Below are 21,373 nucleotides of genomic sequence, written 5' to 3' on the forward strand. Positions count from 1 at the left end.
TGGTTTGGGCCGGGGGCTGGCTGGGGCACCCAGGAGGGCCTCAGGGTGTCCAACAGAGGGTGGCAGCAGGTGGCATGGGGCAGTGGCATGGGGCAGGCAGCTGGAGGAGCTGCTGAGCTCTGAGCACAGCCCTGCTGCCCACAAGGTTTTTCTTTTCCCCTCAAAGTGGCAGCTGTACGTAGCTGTACGTGTACATTTCCAGGAGAAACTGTGCTGAAGTGGCCAAAAGGAGAAGAGGAAGATCTCTCAGGGTCAGGGGGGGACAAAGGCACGTAGCATTGCAGCCTCTCTGCTTAAGGGACAGGGCTGATGAGAGCAGAGCATCTGCTGGCATAAAATGCCCTGTGCTGAAGAGATGGGATGATTTTCCAAAATAGCAGAGCCCGGGGTGAGGACTGGGTTAAAGACACATTCTTCTCTCTTAAAGACTGCACACAAGTTTACACACTAAATACTGTTTTAAGCACAACTCAACTTGTAAAACAACTGTAAAGAGAAGTTTTACTATTTGTACCTTTTGGGGGAAGCATGCTTATATATGAGATCAGTTTTTCCTCTTTGTTGCAGAGATTACAGAAATAATTGTCCTGTCTTTTGCTCACAAGACCCTTTTCTTATGAGTTTCAGGAGTTGGGCCTTTGAAGGGATTCCTTCCTTAAATTAGATATTTCCACTTCTTTTTTTATTTGGCTTTTTTACACCATTGTATTCCTCAATGAGCCTTCACCTGATGTGTCTCTGAAAATCAGTGCAGTAGAGGTGAAGAAGAGGAAAAACTTTCACATCTGGATGCTGCAGATGTGTAAGGCCACCAGTATCACCCAGGTCATGGAAGGAGGATCAGGGCACTCTCCTGCCACTTGGCCCTCCTGGAGAGCTCACAGGTGGCCATATCGCTGTGACAGTTTGAGATGGGGCTGCTGGAAAGATGGGGGTTTCACCTTGTAGGGATTTCTATTTCTGCAGGGCACAGCTGAGATTTTGGTGCTGCTGTGTGGTAGTGATATAGACAACAAGAGTGATGAGGAACAAAGTTTTGTGTCGATACAGGCGGTCTTAATTAAAAAGAACTACTCACAAGCAGATTTTCAAATCAATATTATTTTTACCAGCCATAAATTTGCATTCAGTATCCCTTGAGAGCTCATTTGACCCCAGAACTGCTTGCTTTTCTGGTTTTGTCTGGAAGCTGAAGGGTGAATTACTGGCCACAATCATACTGCTTATGCTCTCTATGACTGATCACATAAGTCTGCCCCCACCTCCTAGGTTTATTATCTTTAATTTTGATTTATGCCATTATTTGCATAGATGGTACCACCACAGATCAGCTCCTCCTAGGGAACAGCAGCCTGTAAACATAGACAGAGAGGCTTTGGTCAGCTATAAGTGGCAACATTGATGAAACTCCCATTGATTTGGTGGCCTGCTGGAAAGCCCATAAAGCAGGAAAATAAATTGTTCATTAAACTGGGCAGGCTGTAGGTGCCAGGATGTGGGTGCCTACTGTATGTTGAGTTTGCTTCGGCTGCATGGTGTCTCCAGCAAATCCTGTGTCATCCTGCAGGAGACCTTCTTAACATCTTCCCTTCCCTTTCCTTTCCTGCACAGATGATGCCAGCTCAGGAAAGGACAGCCAGGTGCCCGAAGGCTCCAATGGAGAATATGAAGACCATTCTGGGAAGCAGTGGGGTAAGGAGCAGTGTGTGTTTTGTGGTTTTCCTGGGCCCTTGGTTCAGTGCTGTTCGTGTGGCACGTTTCTCAGCTGCTGAAGGAGAGGAAAGGCAGAGCAACAAGAGTGAGTTCTCCTTGCATATGGTCAAATAATAAACAGAGTGTCAGCTGAATGTGTTGGTGTGAATGGATCCCATCCAAGGGTCCTGCAAAATGCAGCCTGTGGTTGGCCCTGGGGCCCCCTGCCATTTACCCCAGCATGGTTCTCCCCTGTATTTGTTTTTCTGGGCAGAGGCTTTTCTTTTGCATGTGCAGCTTTTACAGCTTTCATAGACTCCTTATAAAAAGCATATTGACTTTTACAGCAGTATTTCCAAAAGTCTCCAGTGCCAGCATAACATTGCTCCCACTGAGGGCAAAGGGGAGGTCTGACTTCACTTCAGGAGAATTAGCACTAAGCCAAGATGAGTATTTGTTAAGATCACCCTCTCTTTCAGACACCTGCCTGAGCTTCTCCAGGCCAAGGACTGTTCAAGCATAAGACTTTGGAGCTGTTGGAGCTTTGGGGAACTGCTAAAACTCACTCAGAGCAGGCTCTGAATCGCTGCAAACCTTGCAGGCCCAGTTTGGTCCAAGCACTCCTTGAAGGACAATAAGTTGTCAGGCTGACGCCAAACAGCTTTTGGCCATTCCTGACAGGAGTGTGATGTGAGTTTATGAGCTCAGTGGACAACGCACAGCATTTCATTTTGCTCGTGCAGTGCATCCCTCTCTTTATTTGTATATTACAGAGATGGCTTTGTACCACGTTTGTGACCAGGGAGAGCCTCACAGCAGTGGTAGGGGTGGAACCTGACAGGCTTTTGCTGTGCGCATCCCACCACTGAAGCTGAGGCCTGTTTTCTTCAGCAGCTGGCAAACAGGGATGTGGTGTGCTGTGGTGCAGTCCAGGCTACACTTGAGTTACATTTTTATCTCAGGCTGAGCTTGCTTGGGGAGAGCAAGGTAACCTCCACTCATTCTGGAGACAGTTGACAACATTTCAGAGCTGGAGAAAGGGTGTCTTAGATAAACTACAGGTCAGGAGTATTTCAGAAGGGGTTCAGCAGCTCATACAAAGCTGCCATCTCTCCACTTTTCATTGCCATTGTGCTCCTGGTACAGCTACTGGATGATGGATCAATACAATACAACAATAATATTATGAAGAAAAGATGTGAGCCCTACTAAAATTATTAGGCATTGACAATCTCATGTCAGATTGTGTCTTACTCTGGCCGAGTCTGGTGTGCTGCAGAGTGTTGCTGAACCTCTGCTTTTTCTTCTTTTCATCCTTCCTGTCTCCTCTCCTGTCCCCAAGCAGAGAAATGCCTGGGGCCAGCCCTGCACCCACCTGAGCCCATCCAGCACTGCTCACCAGTGAATGGCTGGTGTGAGCTGGTGTGCAGGAGGGTGGGTGTGTGTCTGCAGGTCTCTGGAGGATGGTGGGTGAAGGAGCAGGTGGTGTTGTCACAGTCCTGGGCCCTTGGAGAAGTGTGAGAGGAGAAGCATGGTGGAAATAAAAGCTCCACTTTACTTTCCATCTACCATCATAGAGTGGTATCTCTGGGAACAGGGGGGGGAAGACAGAGACCTCCATCCATGTCTTCCCACAACTGACTGAGCTCTTAAACAGAAGGCTTGAAATACATTTCAATCCATAATCATATTGTGACTTTTTTTTTGTAATTATCATGAAAGCTGAAGTGATAGTGACTGTCGCTACATGGGGGTAATGGTGGTGCACCACAGCAGACAACATTTTCAGATAATCACCCCACTTTGTGTGAGCAATGTCTGACAGGAGCCTCAGGGACTGATCCGTGCCTCTCAAGGTGTGCCACAGGGAGAGGACACCACTGAATTCCTTCACAGGTCTTTGTGCTGCATTTAATTTTCATTAGCTCTGAATAAATCTTCATGGTAAACAGCATTTCAGCCAGGAACCCATACACAACACTGTCTCTTTGTCCCCATCCACTTGTGTTTTCCCTTGCTCTTGAGTGGGACATAATTTATACTGTACAAATGTGTGGTTCATGTTTATGAAGCAAATGCCAAGTGATGTGGAGGAGAACAAGCATGTGAATAACACAGAGGCACTTTGTAATTGCCTTTGCTGGCACTCCAACAAGCAAAACTTCTGTAAATGGAACAGATTTGGGGACAGACATTTAGCATCAACTCAAAAGAGACCTTTTCTTCCTGTCTCTCACAGTGCTGCTTCTCCTCTTTCTCCTTTGTGCTTGCTGGGTCTCTTTTTCTCTCTAATGTGAATGTCTCTCTCTCTTTCTCCTTTTTTTGTTAACTGCCTTTTCTAAACTTGTCCAATTCAGGCTTTTGTCAAGGAAACATTCAGGACTGTGTAAATGGGATCTGGTTTCAGCATATTGCACGCAGCCTGGAGTAGCTTTTGAGACCACATAATCACTTAACCTTTTTAAACAGAAAGAAAGAAAGGCTGAAAGGTCCAAAAAAATATAGCTTTACCTGTAGTTTAGTATGTATTTGTGCAACCATGTGCAGGGAGTGAATGCAGAACTCCAGACAGGCTCATGGGAGTCACAGTGGGAAGAAAACCAGAAATGTTAAAGACCTGCATTTTTTGGGTGGAAAGGCTTTCTGTCTTAAAATGCCCTACTGAGCAGGGGTGCCAGCAAGTCCTCCTGAGAGTTCAGAGTCACTAACTTGACTTTTCGATCTGCTGGGGAGTGTGTCTGTCCTGGCTCCAGTTTGCTCTTTGGTATGTTAGTCCCCGCTCAGGAATCCCGTCCACGAGGATCTCCCCTCTGCTTAGACCTGGTCTCAGAGTAAATTACTGCCATATTACAGAGTAGCTGTTCAGACCCATTGCATGGCTGCTTCCTGACCTCTCCATGAGCCTTGCAGACATTTTCTCAATTTCCACAGTGACAGCCCTTATCAGCACGTCTCCCTCGGCCCCGACTAAAATTTGCGATGTCGCTGCCCACAGCGTGCAGCTCTGACAGGGCTCATTGTCAGGGAGGGGGATTGTGTCTGCTGTGAGGGGCCTCCCGCAGCGAAGACCCCAAAGAGCCCAGCAATTCAGGCCCCAGGACCTGTGGAGGGGGTTAGTATGTCACACTTGCCGCTCAGCTGTCACGGCAAAGACTTCCAGTGCCGGAGTTACTCCGGTTCATTGGATTACACATGAAAGCCTCTGCTTGGAGAGCAAAGCATTTCTGAGCAGGAGTTTGAAATAACATGAAATGGCTGGGACCCAGGATGACAGCCAAGGGGGGCGAGGGAAGGCTGTGGAGACAGATGGTTCCCCCTGTGGAAAAGGGGTATGCCAAAGGGTGTCCTCTTCCAGAGGGAGGGATGTTGGCCAAGGCTGCAGCGGGGTGAGGGCTGAGGGGTGTGCTCACAGACTCAGAGGGCAGTGGCTGCCATTCCCCAGAGCTTGGAGACAGGAGGCTGCAGACCTGCCTCCTCCATTCAGGAAAGCTCCACTGTAATGCACATCCCAGAGCTTCTGGCCCTCAGCCCTGGGCAGCAGGGCTGGCTGTCAAGTAGGAAGTTCCACTAGGCCATCCTGTAGCTGGCCAGGGAATCCCTACAAGTGCTTAAAAAGCATGTAGATGTGCTGCTTAGGGACGTGGTTTAGTGATGGACCTGGCAGTGTTAGATTAATGGTTGAACTCAATAACCTTAAGAGGTCTTTACCGACTTCAGCAGTTCTATGATGGGCTTAGTTAGAAGTGCTCCTGGACAGGCATAGCTAAAGTAACTGTAAGAAATTTGTTATTTCTCTTAAGTTCTTCATTAAATTTCAGATTTTGCCAGGGGAGGCCCTTGCATTTCTCTAAGTTTCTTGTCTCTGCACTCTTAGAAATACTGTTGATTTCTTTGCTAAGACAAGATGACCCATGCTTCTATCCACCAGCTGCTATTGCTTCAGATTCTCCAGTTTTGGGATGGGCTGGCATGGGGTATCCTCTATTAACAAGCTCATAAAGTTTTATTGGGTCTTTGTTCACTTCTCTGGACCATTCAACATGAATGTTTTGCAAATTGGAGCTGAATGAATTGCACACATTTAAGTTCAGACCAATGTACAAAAGTCTGTCACACTTCTAAGACTTTCCTATGCATGTAAAAGATGCTGACTCTTCTTAAGTCCCTTTAAAACCACTGAGAACTAAGAGGCAAAACATCTTCAGGAAATGAAGCTTCATATGACAAGCAAAAAATTGAGAAAATGGTCAGCGTGACAGGAATCTGAGTTTTTTCCTTTGGTCTTGGCCAAGGAGTTTGTGGAATATGGGAACAATTACAGTGCGATTATGGGGCCGCATTTTGCCTTCAGCTGCAATAGCGTGATTTTGGTATTATTTTGTGAGATGGTCTGGTGCAATTGCCTTACAGACACAGAAATTCTGAGACTGTGCTATGCAGAAAGTTAATGCATTGGCCAGAGCAATCCCATAGACATTCAAATGCATTGGGTGGGTGGTGAATCCCCGCTAAGGAAAACAGTTTGAGCTGATATGAGGGAGAGCACACACTGGCTAGTATGGGGCTGCCTCTCAAGACATAACAAGTTTCCTTGTCCGCTCGTGTCCTGTGCTCACCTCAGTCCGTTGTGATGCCTTTGCAGCCCGGCCCAGGTTCACGCAGCCCGCCAAGATGAGGCGCAGGGTGATCGCCCGCCCCGTCGGCAGCTCCATCCGCCTCAAGTGCGTGGCCAGCGGCAACCCCAGGCCCGACATCACCTGGCTGAAGGACAACAAGCCCCTCACCGCCCAGGAGATTGGGGAGAACAAGAAGAAGAAGTGGACGTTGAACCTGAAGAACCTGAAGCCGGAGGACAGCGGGAAGTACACCTGCAGGGTGTTTAACAAAGTCGGGGAAATCAACGCGACGTACAAAGTCGAAGTGATCCGTAAGTGCGGCTCCGGGAGGGAGAGCAGAGAGGGGCTTTGAGAAAGGGACTGGCTCGGCCAAGACAGTGTGGGGCGGCAAGGGAGCAGAGCCTGGTTCGTGCTCTGACACCCCCTTGCGAATACTGATGTCTGGACAGGTGCTGGGAAGTGCTAAAAACATTAGAAAAAAACACTGCTGGAACTCTAGAATGGGCCTGAAAATTGGGCAAGACAGAGTAGCAAGAAGAAAATTGAGGAGATGAAATGAGGAGAGGTACTTGGGAAACAATCATCTCCACAGGCACCTGCATGGTGAAAGTCATGCCCAGGTCAGTCTTCCACAAGAGAATCAGTTAAAGGACAGACAGAGAACTAACAGAGAAATTCCTTTCAAGTACCATGGCTGAGGGAGGGAAATATGTAGGATAGCCCAGATTAGTATGTCAGAATGGGGGAAACCAGTCAATTTTAAATTTAATTGAGAAGTTTCCCAAGGGAAACTTGAAAAACAAGAAATCTTATGGTTAGAGTGACTATCCAGACAAGGCTTTAGGGCCAGATTATAAAAAATGTTTGGCCATCTGAAGGTCCAGGCAGGCAGAAATTAATTACTAAAAAAAAAAAACCAAACCTTAAAAACATCCACTAGGATCCTGTCTGTATCTTTAGATGCCTACATAGCTTTAAAGATTCAATCCTCAGAAGATGAGCTGTGGGGGATTACCCTGCATTGTGGTGAGGTAAATTGCTCTTCTTACTATCTAGCTATTCTGAGTCTCGCTCTCTAATCTTCTGTTTCCCCTATTATTGCTGAGGATAATTGTACTCAAATCCTTCCTGAGTTTGCCAGAGAAGAGCTCTTATTCTTAAATCACTGTGCTTTGCCTATGACATCATCATAAGTTGTCATGGAAATGATTACGGAGTCGCCAACTCAAGAAAGAGAAGATGAGCTGAGTGGAGGGAAGATTGAATAGCCTTCATTAATGAGGAGCAGGGGCATGGAGGGCTGCTTCCAGCCACTTGGAAATCATGTTGTTTGTCTGTGCATACAATTTAGCATGAGAAAGTTTATCCCAGTGTGAAAGATTGTTCTTAAAGGTAAAGATCTGTTCTCTGATAAGTCCTTTCCCTAGAATCGCAGGAATTAAAAGCACATGTGGGAAGCCCTGTTGGGCTCTGAAGGCACAAACCTGCTGGACATCTGGGATTGATAAAGATGCAGCTGTGTGGAGACAGTTAAAACATGTGTTTACACTAAAACCAGGAGCAGAGGCAGGGAAATGAATCAAGCCCCATCCTAATGGCAGCTGTGGCATTTTCACTTCATCAAAACCAGACAGCACCAGGAACAAACCCCTTTCTGTGTCCCTGTTTATCTTGGTTTTTATCAACTTAAAGATGTATGTAACCTTTGTTTTCATTAGCTTTTGCTGGCTAGGAGTGAAAACAGTAACCAAAGCTGGAACCAGAGTCAAGGAGATAAGGGCATTAAGCAGTTTTCAGACATCTTTCTATTTTTAACATCATTCTGTGGAGCATTACAGGTTTTATTCAATTTCCTCCTTTTTTTCCCCTCCCTTGAGCCTCCACTCCTAAGTCCTGCTTATCTGAGTCTCAGTCTCCCCAGCTGTGATTGTTGCTCACAGCCCAAAGGCAAAGCCTACAGAGACTACTGTGGTATTTTTGTTTCCTAAGCACATCTTTAGAGCCCTCAATATTGAAAGTATCCCGAGTTTTTGAAAGAGGGTCCATTGTTCCTTCCTTTCACTCCAAAGCCAGTGCTGGTGGGAGCTGTTTTGTTACATGCTCAATCCAACAGTGTTTGCCATCAAAAGGAGTTGATGATTGCCAGCAGTTACCACCCACTGTGATACCATAATTTCTCCTGTGCCTAGGACAGAGGTTTGCATTACCTCCTTGTCTGGAAACTGTGACTGATTTATCTGATCCTAACACTAAAAAAGATCCAAACATTCCTCAGAAGGAGGCGTACATTTTTCCTTTCACTTTATGTGGTGTTGACACAACCTTAGACTTACAATCCTGCTGGAAAGGATGGTCTTGTGAAGCTCTTCCAAAATATGAGGGCTCAGAGGGAAACCATCCTTTTCTCCAGGTCTGGTGCAGGTGGAAAATTAACTTCCTTGTTATAAACAGGAAGATTCAGGTTGAGCATGAGAACAGACTTGTTAAAGCCTCAGACAATGGTGGAGTTGTTTGGAGAGCATCTACCACTGGAGGCTTTGGCAAGAGGCTGGCAGGAGAAGTTTGCAGAAATCTCAGCCTGCCTTGGGGCAGGCAGTTGGACTGGACGATGATTTTGCATCCCTCCTACACCTTTCCCCTCCGTTTCCACAACGCAAGTTACTGCGGCTGGCAAACCCCTTTTCCCACGGCGCTCCCTGTGTTTGTGTGCAGAGAGGACAAGGTCCAAGCCCATCCTGACGGGCACCCACCCCGTGAACACCACGGTGGACTACGGCGGCACCACGTCCTTCCAGTGCAAGGTGCGCAGCGACGTCAAGCCCGTCATCCAGTGGCTGAAGCGGGTGGAGTACGGCACGGAGAGCAAGTACAACTCCACCATCGACGTCGGGGGGCAGAAATTCGTCGTGCTGCCCACGGGCGAGGTCTGGTCCCGCCCCGACGGCTCCTACCTGAACAAACTGATGATCACTCGAGCCAAGGAGGAGGATGCAGGGATGTACATCTGCCTCGGGGCAAACACCATGGGCTACAGCTTCCGGAGTGCTTTTCTCACCGTCCTGCCTGGTGAGTTGTGATGCTTTTCCCCCCTCTGTTATCAGTCTTCTGTGTCATGGCGTGGCAGTGTTCCTCACTCGGGGTCATCAAATTTGGTGGTGGTGTTCACAGAGGTCCCAGGACGAGGGAAGAGAATCTCTTCCCTCCATGTTCCAGAAGGCTGACTTATTATTTATGATATATATTATATTAAAAGAAAATTATATAGTAAAACTACACTAAAAGAAATTTTTTCATCAGAAGGCTAGCAAGGAATAGAATGGAATGATAATAAAATCTTGTGACTGACCAGACAGTCTGAGACAGCTGGACTGTGATTGGCCATTAATTACAAACAACCACATGAGACCAATCAAAGATGCACCTGTTGCATTCCACAGCAGCAGATAATCATTGTTTGCATTTTGTTTCTGAGGCCTCTCAGCTTCTCAGGAGAAAAGATCCTAACGAAAGGATTTTTCATAAAATATGTCTGTGACATCATGGTATTTATTCATTCAGCTGCTGTTGCCCATTGGCTCCCTGGCCCTCTCTGATGCTGTGCTGATTTAGGCCAGCCCAGTTCTGATAAGAATGAATGGGGGATTACATCAGCCCTGATTTAAGTCAGTCCCTGCTGAAATCCTGTTGTTGATATTTCCTTTTCTCCCTTTGTGGGGAATGACCACAGAATCACAGAATGGGTCAGGTTGGAAGGGACCACTGCTGGTCATCTGGTCGAACTTCCCTGCTCAAGCAGAGTCAATCCAGAGCATGTGGCACAGGATTGTGTCAGGATGGTTCTGGAATATCTCCAGTGAGGGAGACTCCACACTCTCTCTGGGCAATCTGTTCAGTGCTTGGTCACTGCACAGTAAAGGAGTTCTTCCTCTGTTCAGGTGGAACTTCCTGGGCATCAGTTTCTGCCCTTTCTTTGTGTCCTATTGCTCAGCATCATGGAGCAGAGCCTGGTCCATGCTCTGGCACCTCCTTGCAGATACTTACAGACATTGTTGAGGCCCCTCTCAGTCATCCAGGTGACATAAATTGAATTATCTACTCCTGTATGAAAGAGGAGCAAGCTGGGGAAAGTTACTGCAGTTGCAGACACTAAATCACTAAATCACTGCAGGATGAGAGAGGGGAACTGAATAAGAACACAGTTTGCAACCTCATTCCCTAAAATTCCTCCTTTCTCTTGCCCTTATTTATATTGCTTTTACTAAAAGGAAACAATGATACGGGCCCATAAAATGAGGGAAGAATAAAAACTGTGTGGGTCACAAAGAAATGAAATGAATGAGTGTGAAAAACAGAGCGATTGATCAGTTGAATTTTCATCCAATGGTCCCCTGGGGCCCCTGTACCAAACTCAGAGCTCAGGGCTGGTGGCCACATCCAGCTGAGACTGCATCATTTGTGTTTGAGACTCACCATCCCAGCCTGGTCATCTGCTCCTCTGTCTGCTGACTGTGCAGTTCTGCCTGATAAACATTTTGGATTTAGGACTATAACTGAAAGGCCTGTAAATACCCAGGAAAAAGCAGCATGGGTGGGATATAACTCAAAGCCTCTGGGAGTTTGTGGCCGATGAGAGTCTGATCCAGCTCCCACTGAAACCAGGGGAGACTTTCCATGGGTTTGAATGGGACTGTAGTGAGGCCTCGTGCCAGAACCAGAGCCTGCAGGGCTGTTGGTATTGGCAGTGATGGAGAAGGAGAACCCAGCTTGCCCTAAGATGCAAAGATGTGGTTGTAAAGCCATGGCTTAAAAAAGACCGTTTTGCTTGTAAATCTACCAGATTTGACATTGACAGCTCTGAGGAACGTGGATGAATATCAAAACACTTTCTTTTCAGCCCAGCATAGGATTTCTGCCAACCAGCATGACGACTTCTATTTTCTGTGGTCAGCTGATAGGTCAGATCTCTGATCTTGTCATGTTTTTAACAGGGGGCTGGGCCAGACTCGCCTTCCAGCCTAAATTATCCTCTAATTTCCAGAGCTGGTGAATCAAAATTTCATCTATTAAGGTCAAAGTATAGGTCCCACAACTTCAAAGAGACCACATGGTATATATTTAACATTTCAAGCTACCCATAGGATTATTTGTCAAGGAGGGAAAAAGACATTAGTGTCTTAAAGAAGGTTAGCTTGGAAGCTAAGTGATAGATGTTTGAATATAACATATTGAATGATTAAGATAGCCTGTGGTTTTGGAAGTTTTCTGGGTGTCTCCCTGCAGGCTGAATTCTGTGCCTGGGTATGTTTCAAGGCATTGGATATTCCAGCAGGTAGCTATCTAGACAAGGACTTTCACAGCTAAAATCCTATCCCCAGGACTCCTTTTGGGTCTATAAATGAGGAGATCAGGCTGAGAAACTGGAGTGGCTGTCCAGGGATAGCCACTGACTGCCAGCTGCAGAGAGATAAAGGAGGAGGTAGTTGTGAAAGATGATGTCCAAAGCATCTTATCTCCTCCAGCAGCTGAATTTACTGCCCTTGGAAAGCCAGCAGCAGCTCCAAAGAGACTGGTGGAGGTAGAGCCCATTTGGGATAGGAAGCTGGGGTACACTTCAGTGCTGAGTGAACTTTCAGTTCTCCATGGCTTGGGAACCAAGGAGGGGCCACCAGCCCCTCTACATTTTCCCATCCTTCAGCCTTCCTGCTAGCCACAGAGGAAAGTCAAGCCAACACCTCCAAAACCCCACATTCATTCTCCCTGCCATGGTGCTGGGCAGCTCCAGGACTGGCAGACAGGATTTCTAGAGAGTGCCTGAAGCCCTTGCAGGCACAGCTGCAGCTGGCAGAGGTGGGTGGGCAGCGTGCTGTGGCTCTGTGCAACCTGGGCTGGCGACAGTGAGGTTTTACTGGCGTGTCCTGGCTTGTGTCCTTCAGTCTGGGCAGCAAAGCCCATTCTGTCACAGTGAGAGCGTTAGGGAACTCTCTCAGGCTGGCTCTAGTGTGCATCCATTAAAGCCTGGATAAGAGAGTTATAAAATCCCCCAAAGATTTTATCCCCTCCTGACCCCCAAACCAGAGAAAATGAGTTGCTGGTCCTTCCAGGAGCGCTGAAAGCAGAGCGGTTTCCAGCCATCACGCGCTGGCTGGTTTCTGCCTCGTTCCCTGCTCTGGCAGAGCCGCAGGCAGTCTGTCCGGCAGCCAGCCCCGGTGTGCCACGCGTTTTGAATCCGCTCCATTAACCCTTTCTGTCTCTCCGTGCCCAGATCCCAAGCCTCCCAGCGCAGCCGTGCCGCCCTCCTCAGCCAGCAGCCTGCCCTGGCCCGTCATCATCGGCATCCCGGCCGGGGCCGTGTTCATCCTGGGCACCGTGCTGCTGTGGCTGTGCCAGTCCAAGAAGAAGCCGTGCTCCCCGCCCGGCCCTGCGGCCCCCGCGGCCCGCCCGGCGCCCCGCGATCGCGCCGGCCTGGCCCAGCTCCCCGACAAGGACTGCCTCTCCTCCGTCGCCTACGACGAGTACGTGGCCCAGCAGCAGCACCTGCTGTCCCAGGCGCCCGGCCTGGCCCCGGCCGTGGCCCCCAAAATGTACCCAAAGATTTACACGGACATCCACACCCACACGCACTCGCACGTGGAGGGCAAGGTGCACCAGCACCAGCACATCCAGTACCAGTGCTGAGGGCTGGCCCCGCGGCTCCTCTGGGCTTTTCTCCCTCGTGGTACCTCAGCAGAGACTGCTCCGAGCCAGCTCAGCGCTGCCAGCAGCAGGCAAAGCAGACAGAAAAGGTTATATATGTAATTTTAAATATATATATATACATATATATATAATTGTATATGCGTGTGTGTATGTGTGTATATATATATGTGTATATATCTATATCTATCTATATAAATATATATATAATAGAGAAAGACACAGAGAGAAAAGAGATTTTTTTTTTTAATTATTGCAATCAGGATGTAGCCGAGGAATAATGAAGGAACTCCAATTCACAGCAGAGAAACAGCCGTCTCCAGCAGCAGAGCCTTCCTGGATATTTTAATCAGAGTGGCAACAAGTGAGATGGGGCACAGGGATGTGAACCAATACACCTTCCCCGTGTTACTGAAGGGAGCAGGTAGAGCCAGAGGTGTGTGTGGTATTTCCTGGCTGGGCCTGGATTCCTTCCTGGGCATTGTTTTGGTGGGGAGCCCCCAGACCTCTCCTGCCCCGAGTGACTCGAGCTCTGACACACCTGAGGCTCAGTGCCAAAGCACCAGGAGACATAACCCGTTCATCTCTTCCAGGGAAAGGAAATAACACAAGAGGGTCTGAAAAAACCAATTTCTGTTCACAAGGTGAAATGCCACGTGCTTCTCAGTCGTGGTCAGCACAATCAGCTAAGCAAGCTGGTTGGTTCAGTTTCTGCAAGGTGAAGGCATCTTGTTTGCCGTGGGATGTTCTGCAGACCAGCTCCGCTCCTCTGGTCCTAGGACTCAGTGCCACTGCCAGGAAAAAAGGAAAGAAGGAAAAAGGAACATTGTACAGAACGCCTTTATATTTATATTTAAGAAATAATAATAATTAATAATAATAATTGAACCGCTGATGGTGAAGAAAGCAAAACACACTGTCCTTCTCTGATGGCTTAGAGTGACAAGCTACTGGATTTTCTGCGTCAATGCAAAATACGTGAGAGTATTAGAAAAAATTGTAAGAAGCAAAGAGAGTGAAATAATCTTGTAGGAAAAAATTGCATTTGAGAAATATCCACCTAGGTTGTGTGTGGTTGTCCCCTCCCCTCAGATATCACTTCGTAAGTGATAAAGCATTGCAGTTCAAACAACAGGAAAAACAGAAAGAAGAGAAAATAACTAAGGACCATATTAAATACCTATATGGACTGGGAATTAATCCAATTGCAAAATATAAAACCTTTGTAATTCTATATAGAGTTTAAACAGAAGTCATGTATATTTAATTTATTTTGTTAAACAAGAAAAAAAAATGTATGATATTTTCCTCGAAACAGGCATTTCTATATGTATTTTTGATCAAAGAAAATAAAGATTTTTTTTTTCAGGTTCTGTAGATGCCATGCTCAGAACACACTTGATGTAGCTTGTGAACAACTGTGCTTCTCCTAACCTGGAGGCCACCTGTCTCTGTGCCTTTTCACACCAGCCAGGTGCCATCTCCTGTCCCCTCAGGTGCTGCTGGTGCCATCCCGTCCATCAGAAAATTACCTTTCCCACTGGCTGTGTTCTGGCTGGGGGCTCTGCAGTGCCCAGATCACTCCTCATGGACCCCAGCCATCTTCAGCAGCAGAGTTCTTCTCTCACAGGGAAATCTGTTTCGCTGTGCATTTCTGGGGGCGTGGGGAGGATGATTAATTTGTTTTTTAAGCCCAGGCCTGCAGTGGTTTGTTGGTTTGGGTTTTTTTAAAGAAAATTTTGTAAATCAAAGCATAATAATTTGTGAGGCTGTAAAAGGAACTTCGGCCTCAGGGTGCTCGGAAGGGGAAATCATGAAATGTGGGTGAAACACTTGATTTGTAGCTGCAGCTGCTTTAGGAGCCAGTGGAGGGTGAGCTGGGCACAGTGAGAACACAGGAGCTGCTCCCTTCAGTGGGGCTTGAACCTTCCCTGTGCTGCACCCCACACAGGGGCACCCAGCTCTTCAGGGGCCAGCATTGTTTTTGGAGAAGGCAGGTTCAGCAATGATGGAACTGTTTATTTTCTACTCATTTAGAGTTTGATAGTTTAAAAAAAAAAAAAAGAAGAAAATTTGAAACATGCTAATTTTCAAGTTTGGAATCACTTCCTTCTCAAGCCTGTTCCATGAAAGGGATCCCCACCAAACCAGCTGCTCCATTTAAAAGTGAAACACTTTATTTAATCTGAAACAAAGCTGTGCTTTAGGCTTTGCTTTTCTCTGAACATTTGTGGAGGTGTTTGCTCTGTGTTGACCCGCAGTGATTTTTTTCTGGTGGTTTGTTTGAATCACCAGCAAACCAAACAGTTCCCTGTTTGCTCAGCCGTGCTGCTGAGATGGGGCCCCGGTTCAGTGAAACACTGAATCAGCTCCTGCTTTCTTCACCAATGCATTCTGCTCCAAAAAGTCCTTTTCTTGCCTTCGGAGGAGGTTATCCATGTAATAACCTCTAAAGGAAGGCTGTCCCTCTCTTGTAGAGGTTGTAATAAAGCAACCTATTGATAACTAGTATTTTTCAGCAGGAGGGTTCAAAAAGATTTATGAAATTGCTAAATTTCAGATTAAGGATATCTTTATATGCATCCTCTCAGCTTCAGGGAGAACTGAGAGGAGCTTAAGTGTGAGCACTGATATAAGGCATGGATATAAGGCATGGTTTGGGCAGGAGTTCTTAATGGCTGAAGTATACCGACTCATTTCATTTTAAAAAATAAATAAAAAAGCCTCTACACACTAAGGGCATTGCCTTTATTTCAAGGAGACACTAAGTGTATGTTTCCCTGAGAGATACTAAAGTCTGCATCTCATATCCCGTGCCTGTGGGAAGCTGCGTACTGCACCGTGGCGTGTCCCAAACTCCCGCACATTCCAGCAGCACGGGGGCATGGCGAAGGGCAGGGTTCCCCTGTAAACCCATGGCTGCTCTCTGCTCTCTGGGCCAGTGTTGTGGCGAGGAGACGCTTCTGGCCGTGCCCTGTGGGCAGCACCAACACCAGCCTCAGAGCTGGGCACTGGCTTTGTGGGTTCAGCCCTAACAAACCCTGAGAGATTTCCTGATGGCACCAGCTCCAGTGGCAGCTCTGAGCCTCAGAGAGGGGTTGGTGGGCTAAGAGAAGCACTCCTGCATTTCCCACGCAGCGCAGAATTCCAGGCTGTTGTAGCACTCTCCACCTGCCCTTTGTGACCCGGCTCCGTAGTGCTGCATCACGCAGGCAAAAACCACATTTTGTCAGATGGCTCCGGTGGAAGGAGTGGCTTCCCCCTGCCCGCAGAGATAAATCTCTAGTGCTGCTGACAGAGCTCTCCAGAGGCAAATGTTGCATTAAACCACCTGTGTGGGCGGTGCATCAGCCCAGGGCGGCTGCAGCTCTCGGCTGTGGCACTGGGAATGCTGCTCTGCTTTTGGGTGCACCGTGAGAGATGCCAGAAAGGCCTTGATTTGCAGAAAGCCTGGGGATTTCATCCTGCCTTGGCTGTCTGCTCCATCCTGACCACCAGGAATGGTGTGAGATTTCCCCCCAGGGAAATACCCTCACGTGCCCTGTTTAGGAGGGGCTGTGGTTGTTGTCTGGGCCTTGCACTGGCTTGCTGTGCCCGGGTGGATTTCACATTTTTGAGGAATTATTTTTCCTTCACAAGGTACCTCTAAGACCTTTTCTGAGTCACTCTGTCCCAAGCCCTACTGCATGCCATTGAATTTTAGGGCTTGATTGTGCCTTGCTTATGTTGCAAAGTCTTCCATAGTTTAAATAAATTCAACCAGGTCACACTTGTGTATGAACATGTTTTTTATTCAGTGGGAAAAGATTTGGATGCATCTTCATTCCTAAATAGAGGGTGTTCAAAGAAAACCATTGTCTTGTTTCTGGTAACTGACCCTATGTTGAACACAGAAGATTTTTCATTTTATGTATAAAGGCATATAGATGTACATGCCAAGTTGTGATACAGAAGGCAATTGTACTTTTAAAACTGTGGAGCTTCAAAGATCAAAGGAATTTTAGGCTTAAAACTCACTATCTTTGTTAATTTTATTTGCATTACAGATCAAACATGGCTTTACCTACCAGTTTGTGCATTTTTTAACTTTGTATGGACAATCTTTCTGTGGTCAGCCCCTTTCAAACTGAAAACTTATCAGACATTGAAGATAAAAAGTGTTCTGTGGTTTTCATTTGGTGACAAATACAATAACTGAACACATCAAAGGAGACAGAATGGCACCATGTGTCTGTGGCTTTGTAATAAAAGTTGCAGAAAAAAAGGAATAAAAGCCTGTAGTTGTGTTAATGTGTTTTAGAGTTCTGTGTTTTGAAGGGAAGTGTGGCTCTGTGTGGGTGTGTGTGTGTTACACATCAGGAGTTTGTGCTGGCAGGGCAAACAGAATTGTCAAGTTACCTGTGTGCCACAGCTTGGTCTGATATTTTGTGTGGGTTCTGTGTATCAAGCAAAGGCCTTATTTTTTTAATGATTTGGGAAAGATTTCTGAGATTCAGTGAAAAAGGGCAGTTTTTAATCTGTTCACCTCTAGAGCCAAATGCTACAACTGCACTAGGAGCCAAATTTTAATTAGCAAGATGGAATTTTGGAGTACCTGGAGTGGACCAGGGATTTCAAGGTCAAGCTCAGCACCTCCACCTCTCTTGAGGCAAACCTGTGAGTGTCTCACTGCTCACTCCAGAGGCAGTAAATGTCCAAGCTGTGACATCTGAAGTTCAGAAAAGCTGGCCCTCACCCAAAAGGGCCCTGACCTGGGCCTCTGACCCCAAAATCCCTGTGCAGAAATTGCACACTTGGGGTAGAAGAGAGGAAATATTTCTCTGTTGACTCCATTTCTGTGGCTGTCTGGAACTCTTGAGAGGTTTGAAATATTGGAATAAAGACCTGGGGGAGATGCAGAGGTGAGCAAACCCTGGGATGTGGTCAGATATTAATGGGGAATTTATCATGGCTTTCCTACCTGGGCAGCACCTCTGCCTACATGAGGAACTTTGAGCATGCCCAGGACTCCAGACTGCTCAAAGCTGGTGATTAACATGGAATAATTGGAAAACATCCTTACAATAATGGAATTACTACCCATACAGAGCTTGTTCCAGCTCTTTGAGATGCCAGTGGGAAAAAAATCCTTGCAGTGTCCAGAGGGAAATCAGTCAGACACATGGAGCCATTCCCAGATTTTTGCATCTTTTCCCTGGCTTGCCCATTGGAAGAGAAAGATGGGGCAGAAATTAATGAAATTAATTTCCAATTCCCCAGTGTGAAGCCAGACCCACATAAATGGGAAATGCACACTCTTAGGGAGATGGTTTAGGGGTGATTATGGTGGTGCTGGTTTGACAGTGGGACTGGATGATCTTGAGATTCTCTTCCAACCCTGATGATCCTGTAGAGCACCAAGACACAGAACCAAACTGCCGAGAAAAATTCAAGACCACCAACCAATTAATATCTTCCAATTACTTATTGCCCTTTAAGTCTTTAAATTTCAAACTAGACATAAGGAAAAAATTCTTTTACAATGAGAACGGTGAAACACCGGAGAGGTGGTGGGTGCCCCAGCCCTGAAAACATTAAAGGCCACGTTGGATGGGGCTCTGAGCTGATCTAGTGGAAGATGTCCCTGCCCATTGCAGGAGGTGAGACTAGATGATCTTTAGAGGTCCCTTCCAACCCACTCCATGCTCTGTGATCCAGGTGTTCTGGGATGGGTTAGGGTCTGTCATCCAAATGCGCTGGGATGTCCACCTGCCAGGTCAGTTCTGCATTCTGGACCTGTCAGAAAATGCTGCTAAGAAGGGAGCTGTAGGCAGAGACTTTCTCTTCACCTTTTCCTATCAGCAGAGCATTTCTTTGCCCAAGATTCTCAGCTTTTAAAAGTTTGCTACAAACGTAAAAAAGCCACAAGCAAATCCCAGCACCAAAAATGTGGATTACTGTAGTTGGAAATTGGAAATAATGGCTGATAAAACCACATTTAAAATGCTGGTGTTGTATTGACTGTTAGGTGGCACATATATATTGTCTGTTTATGGAGTGGAGTCTGCAGAAAAGAGAATGCCCATTTTGCATTTTGTGTGTGTTTACCAGCTTCAGGTCTTTGTGAACAATATATGGAGCTATGACCTTTACTTGTCCTCATTTTAGCTTATGCATTTTTTCTTTCCTTCTTTTTTCTTTTCCTTTCTGTTGGTCTGATGTAATTAGGATTTAACATATTCCCCAATATGCATGGACATCAGCAAAGCAATGAATATTCTTTTTTCCCTATTTTCACTAACCAAATCCAGTCCAAAGTGCTATTTCTATCCAAGCTGATCTATGCTTTAGTGAAAGGAGTAATAAATAACATTTTAGACCAGACTTCAAAATGCCTTTTTCCTTTGATCTGAGTAATTAAAGTCAAGCTGCTGTTCCTGAGCGTTTTCTGATGGAATTACACGAGTTACACAGCTCTTCATTTGTATCTTATTAAGCATTATGTGTTATTGATGCTGTCCAAACAATTAGCACCTAAATATGCCCCATATTCTCATAAAGAGGCAGTGGCAGTGTTAATGTTAATGCCCCGGTTAACAGTTTGCTCCCATCCCGAGTCCACCATGGTGCTTGAATGCCATTTAATATCAATCAGGACTTTACTGATGCCCCTCTGAAGCTGTTCTCTTCTGCAATCTTTTAACTGTGCAGTGAAGTGAGAAGTCGAGCAATAACATTAAGTAAAAACGGCATCTCTCTTAAGGCAGGATTTTTCCTAAGTTCACTGCAAGTTTTGGTTATAAGAAGGCGAGCGCTTCACGGCAATCGGTCATTCTGACGTTTTTATGGTGTTTTTATTACGGCTGGCTCATTTCCATGCTAAAGAGAACATTTGTAACAATGCTTGCTCGCTCTGTTACGGTTGGGACCGCGCTTTGTTCGCTGCTGCTGCGCCCAGCAATGCTCTTGGCACACGTCCTCCCAGACCCCGCCGTGTATTTATTCAAAAGGAAGGAAAAAGAAGTGTCTACTAAAACAATAAACTACTCCTGCTTGCCTTAACGTGGCCACAGCTTCCTTCTGCTGCAGGCAATCAGTTAGAAAAGCTGTTGGGTAAACTTGCTCCTTCTTTGCTGAAAAAATAAATATTCGTGAAGCTTGCAGCCACTTTTTTTCTGTGCTTTATTACTGGGTTGAAAACTGTGAAGGGTTTTAAAGTTAATGATTTAATCAGAGAGATAAGGGTGGAGGTCCAGATCCTGGAACCAATAGGAGCTCGGATTGAAATACTAATGAGGGCCTGGGTAAGGGTTTAAGGCAAATTTTGATGTGTTACTTTAATTTTAATGTTATCCTGCATGTCAGGATAGGTTCAACCCAATATTAATTTTATTATTAACTTTATTAATTTTATAAATATTGAAAATTGGATACACTAATATATTCACTAATGCTGTCTGAGACAGGAGGTGAATGTGAAAAGAGGAATCATGAATGGAAGGGAAGATCAATTAAAAAAAGGTAGGGAGTGGTGTCATGTCACCAGAGGTTTCCAGGGTCAAGCCAAGGCTTTGGCAACTCCACGTGTGTTGGATCTCAGGAGGCAGCTGGAGAACCTGTGGAGGCTTCCTCAGACCCAGGACAAACTAGAGCACTCAGTGCCCACTGTGTAACAGGCAAATTCTCTTGGGCCCATCACTGCAGAACATCTTTCATTTTAAGTGTGTTCATGTCTTGCCTGGCTTGCAAAGACAAGGAAGGATGTTTTAAAATATAGATTAATCTTTTTTCTTAAGTGACTTGGCGAAATTAACAACAGAGTAATCATAAGCTTCCTAAAGCAGGTAAGAGAAACTGGCACTTCCCAAAGGTGGATTGGTTACTGCGTGGAGAAGAAGATCCTCAATGTTGTTTCCTCTTCCACTAAAGCCAATAGGATAAGCTGAGTTTGTTACCCAGATCCCATGAAACAAAAGGATGAACCTGGCTTTGACAATAAAATACAATGCTGAAAAAAAATATAAGTATGCAGCAAATGGGTGAAGTGTCCATTTCTGTTACCTTTGCCCAGACTTTGCAGAGGTGTCAGCAGATAGAGGTGGCTTTCCTTGTGCTGCTGTGTTGTGCAGCCTGGGAGGCTGGTGGTCTCCTGAGCCCTCCCTGTCTGTAGGAACAGGGAGCAGAACCAGAGGGTGAGAGGGTGGAGGAGGGCAGGGTGGGGTCTCTGCTGGTCCCAGACCCCGCTTCCATCGCTCGGCTCCAGCTGCTCTTTGCTGGCCAAGCCCTGGGCACCCGAGCTGGCCTCTGCCGCGGTTCAGTGGGAGCCACGAGCTCTCCCACTTGACATCACACCAGGAGGGTTTGATGTTTATCTGGAGCTCCCTTCCAAAGTG

The 21,373-nt window shown here is 46.4% G+C and overlaps 1 protein-coding gene across 1 annotated transcript in view; it reads left to right on the top strand.

Annotated features, from left to right (window-relative positions):
- The window catches only part of FGFRL1 (fibroblast growth factor receptor like 1), a 169,258-nt gene extending 152,002 nt beyond the window's left edge, over nt 1–17,256 (top strand). The window contains exons 4-7 of the mRNA XM_058803368.1: nt 1,612–1,692; nt 6,335–6,619; nt 9,021–9,374; nt 12,571–17,256. Coding sequence (XP_058659351.1) covers nt 1,612–1,692; nt 6,335–6,619; nt 9,021–9,374; nt 12,571–12,983 — 1,133 coding nt within the window. The 3' untranslated portion in view covers nt 12,984–17,256. The remainder of the gene's footprint in view (nt 1–1,611; nt 1,693–6,334; nt 6,620–9,020; nt 9,375–12,570) is intronic.
- Nucleotides 17,257–21,373: the final 4,117 nt, after the last annotated feature.

This window comes from Ammospiza caudacuta, chromosome 4 (assembly GCF_027887145.1).
Source record: "Ammospiza caudacuta isolate bAmmCau1 chromosome 4, bAmmCau1.pri, whole genome shotgun sequence".
Lineage (NCBI taxonomy): Eukaryota > Metazoa > Chordata > Aves > Passeriformes > Passerellidae > Ammospiza > Ammospiza caudacuta.